At 39.3% G+C, this 16,403-nt stretch overlaps 1 protein-coding gene across 1 annotated transcript in view; it reads left to right on the forward strand.

Annotated features, from left to right (window-relative positions):
- The first annotated feature begins 5,297 nt into the window (after positions 1–5,297).
- Positions 5,298–16,403, forward strand: part of LOC107600533 (neural-cadherin-like) — a 64,710-nt gene continuing 53,604 nt past the window's right edge. The window contains exons 1-3 of the mRNA XM_016292464.1: positions 5,298–5,545; positions 6,514–6,718; positions 10,978–11,089. Of these exons, the coding sequence (XP_016147950.1) occupies positions 5,298–5,545; positions 6,514–6,718; positions 10,978–11,089 (565 nt within the window). The remainder of the gene's footprint in view (positions 5,546–6,513; positions 6,719–10,977; positions 11,090–16,403) is intronic.

The raw sequence follows: 16,403 nt of genomic DNA on the forward strand, positions 1-16,403 counted from the left end.
TATATATATATATATATATATATATATATATATATATAAAACATAACTTTAATCTATGAAATCATGAAACGGCAAACTCTAAGCAATACAATTTTCCTCTGTTGTATGTGTTTTGCACTTATGGTGAATCAGCATTGATTCATCGCTTCATATCTGCTCAAAGGCATCTCATCATATTCTTCCCATCCTCCAGTTCCTTTGAGTTTCTCTTTAGATGCAGACAAACATGGCAACAAAAGAAAAGCTGCACGTTCGATGCGACTGACGACCGTTTAAGTCTCTTTGAATGGAATCTAATTTTCCCCAGTCGGCATAGGCTTCTTTTACATCCTCTCGCCAAATTACCGTACACCAAATTAGGCCAAAAACACAACACAAACATAGCACGCACCATTTCCGTCCCTCTTTCTTTATCCGCTCTTCGTCTTGTTGGGGTTTTTTTTAATGTAACAATCCGTGACATCTTCTGTATTGATATTCAAATTAGTACAGAGCTTTGGGTTGACTTAGATGAAATTCACCAGCTATTTATACACGGAGCATATTATATCCAACGCTTTGCTTCACCGCCATCCAGGCTTAGCTTGGATTAGCAAGGCGTAAACAAACGCACGAAGGTCTTTGCGCTTTCTCCTCAGATTTTTTTCTCACGTTATCTGAACTAGCAAACTGCGATGCTGAAAAAGATCAAGCAATTGTTTCATTGTGTTTTATGCACAGGGTGAGAAAGAGATCCCAGTTGGGGTTTCATATTGTTCTATTCAAACAAAGAGCAAGATGCCCAGTCATGAAACAAATCTCACTCTTTCGTTACCAGACAGGCTTGTTATTTCTATCATAGCTAAAAAGCATTTTTACTTATCCCTTCCTCCCTTGTTCTTTCAATCTGAGGGGTTTATCTTTCTTCAGGATGTGGTAATACGGTAACAGCTGTTTTGGAGGAGTTGGGTAGAGAGCCATTTGTTGGAAGCGTTGCCAGGGTTCCTCAAACTACTTTCATGAGCAGTCAATGAACTGCCCTCATGAAAGTCAATGAACTGCCCTCTCCCTGTTGGAGGTTTGTTGACTGAGCCTGTGGCCCATTAGCCTCTCAGGTGTGGGTGTTGGCTGTTGGGGTTTGATCCACATCTGTTGGACCTTTAGGCCACCCCATGGTGGGCTGCACACAGAGCTGAGTGTGAGGTAGGAAGGGTCGCTTCTTAGGTCTGTGATTCCACATGGAGAACGCAGATCTTTAGAGACACATGAAAATGTGGAGCCCCTAAATTACACAAACTGTATCGGACAGAGTCGAAGTGTCTGTCTGCCCGCCCTCTCACGCCACAGGAAGTCACCTACCTTTGCCTTGTCTGCCAACCATAATTTGGCCAAAAACACTCAATACCGTCCCCCATTTTGAGAAAAAGTGCATAAATATGATTCAGAATTCCTAAAAAAAAAAAATATATATATATATATATATATATATATATACTCTGCTACTCGAGTCAGCGGAGACCAGAGGCCTAGAGTGAGCGGAGTCCGGCTTGAGTGAGCAGAGGCGTGCGGGCTTGGGAACGGCGCGGCCGGCGGATTCGATGAAGGAGGGTCCGGCAGGCTTGCAGCAACCACATGTGACGACCCCAGGCTGGACTCCGCTTCGTCCACGGTGAAAGCCGATCCGGCGATCGACAGCGCGAAGTTGATGTATTTCCTCAGCGACCAGCACGGATCAGCTCCAGGCATGACGAAACGGATATCGTCCTCTTTTGGAGGGCCAACCAAAGTAGTTTCGCTTTCACAAAGAAATACAGCGCCTTCACGATATGGCAGCGGTAGCAACAACGATACTACAGCGAGAATAAAAGTTACGCCTTCTTTCTTTGCGTGAACATTTGACACTAAGTACCGGATGAAGTGCTTCTTATTCTTACCCAAAAATACAAAATGTAAAAAAAGAGTTAGAACTGTACATAGTCTTGCTACTCAAGCTGTGTATGAACATTTTTTATATATATTTATTTGCTTCTTTTCCATTTTGCATTTACTTGTACTTTTACTTTCAATACTTAAGTACGTTTAAGATTTAAAAAATACTTTTTGTACTTAAGTACAATAAATATCACATACTTTAAGACTTTTACTCAAGTAATATTCTAAACGGTAACTTCAACTTCTACCAAAGTAATTTTCTGGTAAGATATCTGTACTTTTACTTGAGTATGACTTTCAGGTACTTTATACACCACTGCCGTCAATACAGTCATTCTGCCAGAACGCTGGCCCACTTTAGATGGAAAGGGAATTAAACTGATTTCTTACATGCAGACATACATTACATGATCAATAATTTTAATCCCTTGAAATGGAAAGGATTAGCTGGAGCGTTTAGCTCAGGTCTGAGAGAAATTCAAAGACTGCCAGGATATTTTAGTTTTGTTTTCGTACCGTAGACATGCTTTTATTTTGAAACAATGGCACTGACGTGTCTTTTTAATGAGCCAGTTGGTTAACACTGTAATAGAAATAGCATAAAGTCACTGATGTAATCCATGGTGTTTCCATAGTTATTCACTCATGGTTAAGTGATTTCATTTAGTGCACAGAGAACAACAAAGGTTAAATGAATCTGAGGCATACTTAGAATTCAGTCTAATTAGTCAGAAGCAAACGGACTAAATGTGATTTAAGCATACAACTCTGATCTGCACGTATATATGTGTGAGTGTATGTGTACATTGGGACAGGTGTGCCGCACTGGTTTTATTGTACCTCCAGGACATCTTCAGAAACATCATAACCTCTCATAATGGCTAGTCATTCATCATCTGATATGTTGTGACATTACTAAATTACTTCTCTGGTCCATAAGGATTTAGACTCTGCTATAAATATTCTGTCTCTGGTGATATTACACTCTGATGTTTATAAACTCTGTCTTTCGGTGCCGTTGCCTATAGTGCTCTTCCTCCAAGTTTTTGATCTGTCTTTTAGTTGAATGTCGTTCATTGTCAGTTTTACCAAATTTGTGCCTACAGAATAAATTACTAGTCCTTGTAGGACAAAAGGGTTAATGTTTCAGGAAAGCATAGATTTTAGACCTTGATTCTGTAGAAATAAGACCGAAATAAAAAAAAACGGACAGTTCTGGTCCTGGATGCTAATTGGTCAGTTTGGCATTCCAGCTATGTTATGTTGCACAGCGGCACTTAATGAATTTGCTTAATATTTTAATAAAAAATTGTCCTTAACAAAATCAAGGCCATGTTATATTATGAATATTTTCACAGCTAAAGGGCTGCAGGCTCTCTACTGTATGTTTTGCATTACAACATCCTTTAGACATGACTAATCTACCATCTTTGTAGTGCAGACAGATATAGTTGGTAAAATAGATACAACACACAAATCATAATTCATTAAGCAAATAACTTCAAGATGAATGCAGGATAAATATTTTATTGCATCACATTGTTTAAAAGTGACATTAAAAGCATAATATAATTTTACAAAAGATTTCTGATTCAAACAAATGCTGTTCTTTTCAACTTTATGTTTATCAAAGAATCCTGAAAAAAATAAACGTACAGTATCACAGTTTTCACAAAAATATTAAATTAATCAGCACAACTGTTTTAAACGTTAATAAAAAGATGTTTTTGAACACCAAATCAGCATATTATAGAATGATTTCTGAAGGATCTTGTGCTGCTGGAGACTGAAAACTCCGTTTTGACATCACAAGAATAAATTACATTTTAAAATATATTAAAATGTAAAGCAGCTATTTTAAATTGTAATAATATTTCACAATATTACTGTTTTTACTGTATTTTACATCAGTTAAATGCAGCCTTTTTGAGCATAAGAGACAGAGACATCAAAAAATCTTCATCAAATCATCAAATTTTTTCTATTTGTTTAGTAGTATGTAAATGTGTTCCTGAATTTTCAGTTTTGTTCTTAGAGCTGCCCGTCCCTAAACAAAACTCCAAACAGTAATTGGAGTTTTCCTGTCTAAGTGTGCAATTCTTAGTTAGAATAAGCTGCAAAGTACACATAATAGGAATAGATCATTCATTTCACACCATTAACAGCAACTTTTTAATTATTTGAAGAGAGCTTGTAAGTACAGAATCAAGCGTGATTCTGGATCAGAACCTCTGCTTGTGGCAGATGAGCATTCGAGCAGCTGCAGAAAGGGCAAGGCGGAGCGGGTACAGCTGGGAGATCTGCTCCGCCTCAGCAGCTGTGTTCTTCATCCACCTCCTCTTCCTCTGCTCCCAAATAATGACATGCTCAAGGGGACAGCAGTTAAAATGAGCTCTTGTCTTACTATTGTCCTGAAGGAGGAACGGAGGGGAGCATATTGCTCCTCACACACACGCAGATGCACTGAACCACAGCTGGCAGAAGGGCCCCTCACTCCTAATGTGTGTAAAAAGACTCCAAGGCTTTTGTGACTTTGTCTTTGTAATGCTCTTGCACTTTGAGCGGAACTTTACAAGAGTTGCTCTTTTAATATGTGATTATAAACAAGTGCCACATCACAGTTTTTAGGGAATGTTTCAAACTGGTTACATGCCACAAGTCATCATTTTTAAAGTTTAGGTTGTTTCTACTATACAATACTATAATTTGTGTCTTAATATACTGAATTAAATATTTACATTTTTTCGAAAATGAAAATATGTTAGTTTCTGATTACTATAATCAGTCTAAACTCTTTTATGGAGTGAACTCACTTAAAGAGTTTAGTATTATTTTGCCAGAAAAAGTTTTAGAATTTTTATCGTATGTTAATGTAAATATTTTGTGTAATATAACTTGTGTTTGTTTGTTTACTGGGTTTTATTGTATTTTTTATACTTGTATGTTTTAAATAGTTTTTGCCATGAAAATAGCCTAAGATGCTGACATGGCATTAAATAAATATATACTACTACTACCATAATCAGTCTTAATTTTTTTTTTTTTTTACTATTAATGTATATATTCATATCTTGAATTAGGTTTTACTTTTATATTTTCAGTTACATTTTAATTCAAGTTTTAATTGTTACATTTAGTACTACAACTTAATTTATTTCGGTTAGTACAAAATTTTTCAAGTTTGAGTTTACACTTTTATCTAATATTTTATTTATGTTTATTTTTATTTATTTAATTTATTGTTTTTTCATTTTCTAATGCCTAAAATTTGGAAAATAATAAATCATTAAAATATAGATTACTAAATAAAATAATAGAAACCTATAGATAAAATGATAAGTATCGCCCTTAGATTTTATTTCATTTGTTTTTATTTGCTACATTAAATGGGTGTGTATTTTGTGACAGGTGGAGAAGATTCATTTGAAGTGGACCGAGCAACAGGAGAAGTAAAGACCACAGGGCGACCTCTGACCCCCAGTAAGGAGTACACACTGACCGTCCAGGCCGTGGACTCGCAGGGCAGGAGGGGTCCGCACGCCTCTGTGTTCATACTGGCCGGCTTCCGGCCCCCTCAGTTCACCAACACCACCTACACGATCTACATCCGAGAGAGCACCGGGGTGGGCCAAGCGTGAGTACAGGAAGCTGTGTGTTAGTGGGCGTGTTTGTGTGTGTCTACATGTAAAAAATATTCAGAATTTGCTGCTCATTAGAGGGTAAGAGAAGGATTGTGTGAACATGGCCAACTCCAAAGCTTTATGTGTCATCTGTTGCATGAAACAATTCGCCCGGAGGGATAGCGGAGGTTGAGAGGGGGGGACGGACGGAGTGAATAGAGGGGATTGTGGCAGAGAGGGGAACACAGATGAATCATTTTGTCCCCAGGCTCTGAATTTGAAAGCGTGTTCAAATTCAAATATTTATTAAAAGAAACTTCTGGATAAACATGAAGAGCAGTGTCTGAACGTCCCCCTTCGGGCACTGGCACAGAACTGAGCATAATAATCTGTGTGAAGGAGGAGAGGACAGCTAATCATGGAAAGAGAGACATATTAAAAAGAGAGGAATAGAGACACATATTAAAGTTAAAAGAGTGTGGAAGGGGGAGATGACAGGGGATGCAAGCCACAAAGAACAACCAAGATATTTCAGACATTCATTATTTCCCATTTGTAACTGTAGAGACATTAGCCCTCTTCTAAAATCTTGTAAGTTGCCTTGCTGCCTACAAAAGCAGATGCATTCTAAAGCTTTGTTTACACTGACAGCATTTGTATGGCAGGAGGTTGAGAGGTCACTGTATTTTGGCCACTAATGGGCACTTTATTTGGTGGCTTATTGGCAAAACTGGCCATTGCTTTTGAAAATATTTTGTATTTTGTAAGTTTTCTTGCTGCTAAAAATTAACGTTCTGCAGGGTCAAGTGCAAATGGTTTTCAGGGAGCATTTTAACTGAAACGAAAATTCATAAATGGCTAATCTTCACATCAGTGCAAAGTTTTGGAACATAGCTGTAGTTTCCATCCTCCAATAGGCTACATAGTGTATAAATGATATGCTGGCCTGTGCACTGATTCTATTTCCTTTGTGTGTCTGTAGGGTGGCGCTGGTCCAGGCTATCTCTTTCCAGAGGAAGACTCTGTCTTATATGCTGCTGGTGAACCCAAGCAACCTGTTCAGCATAAACCAGGAGAGTGGTGCACTCAGCCTGACATGCACTGTGGACTTTGAGAGTGGACAACATCTCCATCACCTGCAAGTCAGAGCTTCAGAACCAGATACAGGACTGAGCAACATGGCAGAGGTAAGCGCACGTTTACCTAGCTATCTAAACGGCTTCTTCCCTTGGTCTTCAACCATTTTTATCCCCAAAAGTACAGTTAGCACAGAAGTACATAACTTGTTGTTTTGTTGGTTCTGGTTTCCCACTTATATATTGTTTTCTCTCACATACTTAATGAGATAAACTGGCTTAGGCCTGACATTAAGATGCTGTATGTGGGGATGTCAGTCATTCTTCACATCATGACACATCTGGTACTTTTTGAAGTTAAAGATGCATATGCTTTGATATGCATGAAGGCATACGCAAGCACAAACGGAAACAAACACACATCAGCAGAAAAGCACTAATGAGAGATTGTGTGTGGCACTGAGGCCATCAAACACGCCACAGCTGTGACTGTTACCACTTATGAGGCTTAGCAACCTGTATATGTCTTTGTGTAAGATCATGTGAAGCGACAAAGGCAAAGAAATATGAGAGATGTGTGATGTATTTTACCCATTGTGTTGTTGTTGCTGTTATTAAAGGCCGCAAATGTATCCATTTGTGTGTGTGTGTTGCTCACACTGTTGTTGTTCCGTGTTGATCTTCTTTGTTTGGCAGAAGTTCCTCCACATTAATTGAGTCCTCTTGATGGACTTGGCTGAGACACAATGATGTGTAACTGTGTCTGAGCCAGCACCAGTCACACACTCGCACATTTTAGATAATTGTCGGAGTCACTGCCCCCTGCCAAATGATTACACCATCTGTGAAGATGACTTCATGAGTAGGACGGGCTGTAGGAACAGAGATGAGACGAAACAAAATGAGAGAAGAGGAGAAGATAAGAGACAAGGCCAGAAGAGACTAGACTGGACAAGACTAAATGAACAGAGAAGAGATTAGATAAACAATCCTGATGAGACGAGACTAGAAAAGAAAAAGAGATGAGATGCAACAAGAGAGGAGATCAGTTGAGACAAAAAAAACCCAGAAGAGACCAGAAAAGATGAAATGAAACAAGATGAAAAGTAAAGAAATTATAAGACAATGAGATGAAAAAAGACAAGGTAAGACAGATAAGACAAGAAAATGTAATGAGATGAGACAAGAAGAGAATAAATGTGTTGATGAGACAGCAGGAAAAGAGGCTAGAAAAGGTCAAATGAGACAAGAAGAGACCAGAAGAGACAAGCTAAAAGGACAGGTCATGAGTAGAAGAAAAGATAAGTGATGAGGATAGAAGAAACAAAATCATATTAGATAAAAAGTGAAGAAATTAGTGAAAAATGAGATGAGAGGAGACAAGAAGAGACTAAACAAGGCAAGTGAGAAGGTGAGAAGAAAAGAGACCAGGCGAAACGAGAAGAGAAGAGATTTTTTAATTAAAAAATTTAATGAGACAAAAGGGATAAGACGAGAAAATTAAATGAGATGAGATGAGAAGAGACTAAATGTGTTCATGAGGCAGCAAGAAAAGAGACTAGAAAAGGTCAAAGGAGAAAAGACGAGACCGAAGAAAGACAAGATAAAAGGACAGGTCATGAGACTAGAAAAGATGAAATGGGACAAAATGAGTGTAGAAGAGAAGATAAGAGATGAGTCTAGAAGAGACAAAATGATATTAGATGAAACGTGAAGAAATGAGACCAAATGAGATGAGAGGAGACAAGAAGAGCCAAGGCAAGGTGAGAATAAAAGAGACGAGGCAAAACCAGAGAGTCAACAACAACAGGAGAAGAGAAGAGACTAAACAAGAAGATGAGAGGAAAATAAACTAGATGGGATGAGATTAAGAAAAATAAGAAGCAGAGAAGAGAAAATAAGAGACAAGAGGGGAGGAGACTAGAAAAAAACAAGCAAAGGAAAAATTAGAGAAGAATAAGCATCTGTCCTCTTAGCATGTGAAAAATGATTTCATAAAGATGAAGTTCTACATTAAGACTCTTAATTTCTTTTAGACCCATGTTGTTGTTGTTGTTATTAGCAGTGATTCTCCTCCAGCAGCAGACATCAGACTCATTACTGCCATATTCAACTTCCAGCAGCTATGAAACAAACACAGAACATTCTCCTCCTTTGAGCAGATTCCTGAGGGACAACTGAAGAGAAAAAGAAACCCGTAATGCAGAGCTACATGGGTTTTAAGGCTCTGGCCTGACGGTTTCAGAGCTGTATGGTCAGCTACAGTGCCGTGTGTGTTACGTGTAAGGAACTTTTCCCTCTTGGCTGTGCTGTTCCTCTGAGATAAGCAGTTCTGCGGGACTCACCCTCACCATGACTAACGCTCCTACTGAGAGCACGTACCCTGCATTCCCTCTGCCTCTGTTCGGTCAAAGTCAAATCCTGTGCCAGTATTCTGTCTGAATGCTCACAAATCGCTGCACAGAGAGAAGCCTGAATGTAGATACAGCCCTTCCATAAGCTATCATCTGAGCTTCAGCTGAGATCTGCTACATTAAAGTCTACACACTGAGTTTGACTGGGGTTTCTGTGTGTGTTTGTGGGGTGGTTGAGCCATTTGCATTTAGTGGCTTCTGCCGCAGCGGGTCTGTTCTGCTTCGGCCTCTTCTTTTAATGTTATTCCTCTCTCTTATGCCTTCTTTCTTAACCGAAAGCCTCCAGAAAGCCGAGTGACTCAGGACACTAAATGTGTCCATGCTCATACAGGGTTTTAGACCCTGTTTTACAGATTACCTTCTGTGCAAATATTGAGGTCAGCCATCTTTCCAAGAAGCTGGATGACCAAAGAACGTTTTCATTTTTTTTTTCTTAAATTGTCTGTCATTTACTGAATTTTAAGAATAAAATAGATAAAAACAGAAAGAAAATGTCAACCCAATCAGTCAGGTGATGAGTAATAATTGTTTGTAGCTCACTTACTCTAACAATGTTGTAAATATTGGCATGTTTGTAATCAATATGCAGCCAAAATTTGCCTTGAAGGTCAGTATGAAGAATATGTGCACAGAGGTTGTGTGATAAATAATCATTAAACATCATTCTGATGAGCTGGTTTGCAAATGTTCTGTCTTGTTCTGTGTTAATCTCAGTATTGTTCTGATTGGCATTTTGAATGCAGCATCACAAGAAGTTCTGTGGCAAGAAAAGACATTTCTGTGAAATTCCACTGGAAATGGCGTAGTAATGCATGAAGTACCGTTCACCCAGAAGTCACTTTCAAACTGTTGGTCTGTGCAGCAAATTCATGTGAAAAACGTAAATTCGTACACAAAATTTTGCAGAACAGTGGTAAATGTGTCCACACCTCATCTCTCTCATCTATATTCACTGGTCACTTTAAAACTCCCATTTTACTCTCCTTGTCTTCGCTTCTAATGCCTTTTAGCGTCCTTTTTTAAATACTCCTAAAGTATATTGAGGACATTTAACACAATCAAACAGATAATATACAGTCAAACCAAAATTTATTCAGACACCTTCAACATTTCCTACATTATCACAGTTTATTCGCTATAGTTTAGAAAATGGTAATAAAACATGACAAGAACTCAGAGTTAAGTCAGAACAAATTCATCTTGATAGTGTCAGATAACTTTGATAAAAAGGGATCTAATGAATTAGGCTGAATAGCTGTCAGCTGTTAAATTTAAGTACACAATTAGATAATACCAATTTAGGTCAACCAATTACCAAGTAATTCTTAATTTTGTTCAGTCTGTGGTGTAAAAAGGTCACATTAGCAATAAAAAAAACACTTAAGGAAAACATGGTCCGGTCAAAGTGTCTGAATAATTTTTGGTCCCAAATTTTACTGGTAGTCCACTGTATGAATAATTTTTGGGTATAATATGTCCCAGTTTACTTTATTTTGCTATCCTCACTTACATAAATGAACTACGTATAATGTCCTGCACCCACTAGTAATCATATATCAAAATTATATCTGGTGTCTGAATAATTTTTGGTTTGACTGTTGTAGCGTCTGGACCACTCCAACACACAATATATATTTTAAATATATTTAGTATCTTTTATCTGTCAACATTGTGAAAAGCATTTTCAATTACCCATTAATGTTCTTATAATTAGTCGTAATTAGAGAAGACGAAATTGAATTGGTGGCCAATGTTTCTGCACTCACCTGCCAGTGAACTCTATTACTACTGTTGTCTAGTGATTTTGATTCTTTAAATACCTTTAAAGATTCACTATGGAGTGATGAAGCTATTTGAGTATTTGTAAGGAGATTTATTTGGGGAAAACCATTCAGGTTTCCATACTTATCCACATAGTAATGTTCCTTTCTCTGTCTCTTTCTCTTACTTATGCAGGTGGTGGTTCACATCACAGATGAGAATGATTGCACACCAGAATTTATGCACTCCATTTACAGTCGAGACAACGTCCCTGAGACCACCCCTACTGGCACATCCTTACTGCAGGGTGAGTGTCTGTTTCTCGATTTGTCTCTGTGTCCGTCTCACTTTCTTTCTCTCTGTGTATTTCCCCCGGCAGTCCCGTTCTTGAGGCAGGTGCTGTTGCCGCTTGCTCTGCGGGGGCGAGTGTCTCTTCAACTCAGTCTTGTAATTATGAAATAATTCATTATGGCAGTGCTTTCTGGGTGGTAAATGGATTGTAATCAAAGCCAGCTCAGTGGCTCCCAGGCAGAGAAGCTTTTCTGCCCCCGTCTTCCTCTCCTCTCCAATCTCTCATCCTCCCGACTAGCTCTGTCAAACTAGTCAGACCATCAACTCTCCATTTTGTGTCTTTGCTGACGTTGTGGGCTCTATAACCACAGGTCGGAGACTGTGACCCAGCAATAGAGGTGAGATCTCCACTGTGGCAGGGTGGGGGCTACGACCCCCTCCATGTTCTTCAGATAATTGAGTCTGATAGAGAAAGACAGCTCTGAAGAAGAGGCATGCCTGACCTCCTCCTCTAAAACACAAGCGTTAATGGGATGGGACCTGTTTATCTCTCTGTGCTGGCCCCATCTGCGATCTTATCACTGTAATTGAAGGTGTTTTAGAGGCTTAAAAAAACATGAATGAGATGTCGTGTTGCGTTTCAGAAAGAGGTTTGAGTGCATTAGTTATTTGAATTAATATTCATAAGCCCTAATTAGTGGTGCTTGCTAAGGCAGGCATTACTATTAGTATTGCTCATAATTAGCATTTGGGATTTGAACAAACCTATAACCCTCATTATTAAAGGGATAGTTATCCAAATCTGTCATGATTTATTTACCTTCGTATCCAACCAAATCCATGAGACTTTGGTTAATCTTCAAAACACAAAATAAGATATTTTTAATGAAAGCTGAGAGGTTTCTGTACTTCCATTAAAAGTGCTGGTAACCAAAATTTAGAAGATCCTAAAAAGGTCAAAAAGTTGAATTGAGCAGTTTAATTCAAGTCTTGTGAAGAGATGAACAGATTTGATTTAGGCTTAGACAGAATTAAAATTTTTGGGTGAAAATAGCGCTTTATATTTTAGTAACTCAGCCAGTACCTCAAATTTTGTCAAAGAGAGGTGTGCTGCTTGCAACTAGGTTATATAAAACAGTCTAAAAATTAGACTGTGCAAAGCTAAAAATTCTGTGAATTGTTTTCATGTTATGGCCAGTAACCAATAAAGGGCTGACAATATGACAATATTCAGTTTTATAAATTAATATTCATTTTGACATATGCTAAAGATTGTATTTAACCGTTTAAAATTTTTAGTTTTCCCCCCTAAGACTAACTTTAAGTGTTTTATGATGGCAAAGGTACTCTTAACATCTATTAAATATCTAATACTAATATATATCCAGTATTAACTGATACTGATAAATTACAAAAATATCTCATATTGAAGAATAACCGTTATGGTACCATATGGGAACATGTTGTGCGTTTCTAGTACAAATCTCATAGACTTCCACTGAAGGAGCTGTATCTAGAGACCAGAATATCAGACAGACTTGTGGGTGGGCTCTTTTTACCTGAGCAGCCTTGCAACCACATAGCAACATGCTTAAAAACCACTGAAAACCCACAACATTACTATATGTGAAATAACATTTAAAAATACTAAAGTTTATGCACAAAAGTATTGGTCAGTAAAACTGGCCGTGATCTGTATATATTCGACTGTATGTGTGAGCACATACATGCATGTGTCTTTTTTTAATCTCTAATCCAGTTGTATTAACAATTTCCAATCTAATAGTTATCTTACTATCGAACAGAAGCTAATGAGCATTGTGCTCAGCGGCTAGGAAATTCTTCTCATCCAGCATTCATCAGAGATCGAAAAGCTCCATTTCAAAGAGCCCCTCACCTTCTCCGGAGAATTCTCAGTGATTAACTATTCTTCATTTAGACTTTGTTGTGCACAAACCTACGACACTGATGAAAAGAAGCAGAAAAGAGAGAAAAGCAAAGCAACAAGGAACAGAAGCGAGTCAGACCTGGCAGACCGCACGCTTTGTGAGGCAGATGCACAAATTTAGAATGCCAACTGCATTTATGCAATTCAATTATGTTTTCATATCGCTGCACCCAATGAAAACACGCACTGTTCGCCGTATGCAAACAGAATGGTTCCTGCCTCTGATTCCAGTTGGCTCTCTGTTTTAGTGCAGTACGCAAAACAACTTTATTTTCTGTCTCTGTGTCTTCTTTCTCTTCTCGTTTCGTCTCCCTCGCTCTCTTTCTCTTGCTCACAACATGTAAAAGCAGCAGGTTCACACAAACACCAGCTGGGGCTGTTATTTGCTTATCAAATGTGTTCTGTTGTGAGCAGGGAAAAAAAAGAAAAACACGGCGCAATCGTCGACTGTGCAAAGCCTGGCAGAAGGAAGAGAAGATTATTATTGTTGTTTACCCTAAAACGGGATTAGACTGTAAATTGGGTGCTGGCTTTTAATGTCTCCCTCGCTCTCTTTCTCTTGCTCACAACATGTAAAAGCAGCAGGTTCACACAAACACCAGCTGGGGCTGTTATTTGCTTATCAAATGTGTTCTGTTGTGAGCAGGGGAAAAAAAGAAAAACACGGCGCAATCGTCGACTGTGCAAAGCCTGGCAGAAGGAAGAGAAGATTATTATTGTTGTTTACCCTAAAACGGGATTAGACTGTAAATTGGGTGCTGGCTTTTAATAGGGCCTAGCAGGAAGAGAAGTGCAGTACGCGCTCCAATTATCGCATGGAAAACTTCTCGGAGAGGATTTAGCGCACGGCGAAGCAACGTACTTAAAACTCGCCCAACCTTAGCCCACCTTCCTACCAGCCTCTCTCTCTCTCTCTCTCTCTCTCTCTCTCTCTCTCTCTCTCTCTCTCTCTCTCCCCCCCCCACCCTCCCTAACTCTCTCTCTCTCTCTCTCTCTCTCTCTCTCTCTCTCTCTCTCTCTCCCTCCCCCAAACTGCCTAACTGGTATGTTTAATTTAGCCCTGGTCTCTCGTTCGCATGCATTAAATATGGTAATAGGTAGCCCTACGAGACGGCGTATTAAGGCTTGTATTTTTAATGAACCTTCTGTTTGAATCCTGGCTGTATGACTTCACATGCATTCACGGCCGCTCCGAAACTTGTTTATACGCGTGCGGGGCACTGACACCCACCCTTACCCACCTGCTTCCTACAGCCGCAACAAGTCCTCAGCTTAACCGCCAGAGAAAGAGGGTTTCTGCTGAACCTCGCTACATCTGTGGGCGCTAGCTATTTGCCTTGGAGATTAGAGGGCTGTCATGTGGCTGTAGTAAATGAGTGTGCTGGCTGGCTGGGTGTGATGACAGCTTGCCTGCAGTATAATGATACAGGACCCTGACTTTGGCTGTGGGCCTAATGACAGCAAAGCCTTCCTCCACTTTTACTTTTGATCTGCTTCAGTCAACAGCAGCTTTTCGCCGACAGATGACAGATGGGCACTTAAATTGATCAAATATAGAATTGGCCTCCGCTACATAGTTTTAATTAATATTGGCTCTATTAATATGACACCGTACGTAATTTAAAAAGCACTTAGCACAAGAAGTCCAACAACTTCAAACAAGCTTTTTAGTGTTATACTGTGTTCTAACTGCATAAATATCACAAAACTCTGAAATCAAATATGATATTAAGAGTTTTCTGAGTTTTGTATCTATATTAGAGCCCGACCGATATACCGTTTTGCCGATATTATCGGCCGATATGAGCCTGTTGCAGATATATAGTATCGGCGAATATGCCACTGATATACCACCGATATGACATTTTTTTTACAAAACAAAACGCAGATAAAATGTTTGTAAACAGTGTAATTACATAGTTTGTCCAGCAGAGTGCGCTCCATTATTTGCTACTGGCGAACTGGATGAAACGCTTTAAAGCTTAAGTGTATGGAATACCATTGAAACTTCAGTCTGGCGCCGACCGATCTGGCGATCCCGGGGGGCTACCTACCGACGCATGGAGGGTGGCGTTCGAGAGGGATCCTCGAGCTGAAGGGATCCCTGAATTTGGTGGAGAATCTGCCGCTGCGTTCGCGAGATAGTGACACCAGCCAACACTTTCACTTCAGTAAGGAGATCTCTTGTTCAGGCAGCAGCATTCAAGCATTGTCTTATTCAACCATAAGTGCCCTGCGAAGTGGACTTCACATGATATTCCGCCATGATTCCAGTTCCAAGGGAACACACACGTTACATTCAAAAGGCATTAAAAGTGCGCGAGACGAGAATTTTAATTGTATTTATTTACAGAGGTATATTATGTCACACTTCACACTTCTCTAATAAGGTTAATCTGTGTGTGAAGACAGTAGTGCAAATCCGTGAATGAATGTTTTGAAGTGAAATAAACTTCAACGAAATAAAGTTGAATGGAATTGAATTTAAATAAAGTTGAATAAACTTCAACTTTACTGTTCAGTGCACTGATGTCTAGGGTTGGGTACCGAAACCCGGTACCAATATGGCACCGGTACCTATGTAACCGGTATGTACTAGAACCGAATCCGAACCCAGATTTCGGTGCCTCATTTCGGTGCAATGCCTGAGCGATCGATTGAAATATTTGTCCTCTGGTTCTCCGAAACGGATGTAAGAAGCATCATCAACCGGCACCACACGTGAAAAATAATTTCCCGACTGAGAAAATGCATGTGAACTCAAGTCAGAAAGCTCTAATAATACAAATCCAACACATCTTTGTAGTAAGGAGAGTGTCCATGTTGTTTTCACATTCCGACTTAAAAGCACAACTCAGGAAATGAGAGCATCCGAGGAGCGTGTGAATGCAGCAGGCTAATTACACTTGCTCTGATGGCAGCAGGTAGCCTTCCGTTAACTAAGCTAAACATGCTTAAATTAAAATGCCTAAAGCTAAACCTCCCTTGTATTCACATTTCTAAACCTGTTGTCCAACAAAAGAGAACATTATAACCTTTTTACTCCACGCCAGTCAAATGCTTCCTTTTGTGATCTGATGTGGCTTCTTGTCACAGAATGAGGCAGAAAATATGTTCTATATGCTACTTTAAAAAGAATACATCGATTAGCAATAGATTATAAATTAGGGTGACCATACGTCCTCTTTTCCCCGGGCATGTCCTCTTTTTGGACCTACAAAAATGCGTCCGGCCAGGATTTCTTAATTGCCCAAAATGTCCGGGATTCGGCTGTTTTCTTAATCCCACTCCCATCTCTGACCATTGCCGCCTGCTCCCGCAACATGTGTTTCGCTCCAGGGTTTTTCGTGTCCGCTCCTTTAAACATTCTAATATTGTGTAT

The sequence above is a fragment of the Sinocyclocheilus grahami genome, unplaced genomic scaffold, assembly GCF_001515645.1.
Source record: "Sinocyclocheilus grahami isolate Dianchi unplaced genomic scaffold, SAMN03320097.WGS_v1.1 scaffold285.1, whole genome shotgun sequence".
NCBI classification, from domain to species: Eukaryota; Metazoa; Chordata; class Actinopteri; order Cypriniformes; family Cyprinidae; genus Sinocyclocheilus; species Sinocyclocheilus grahami.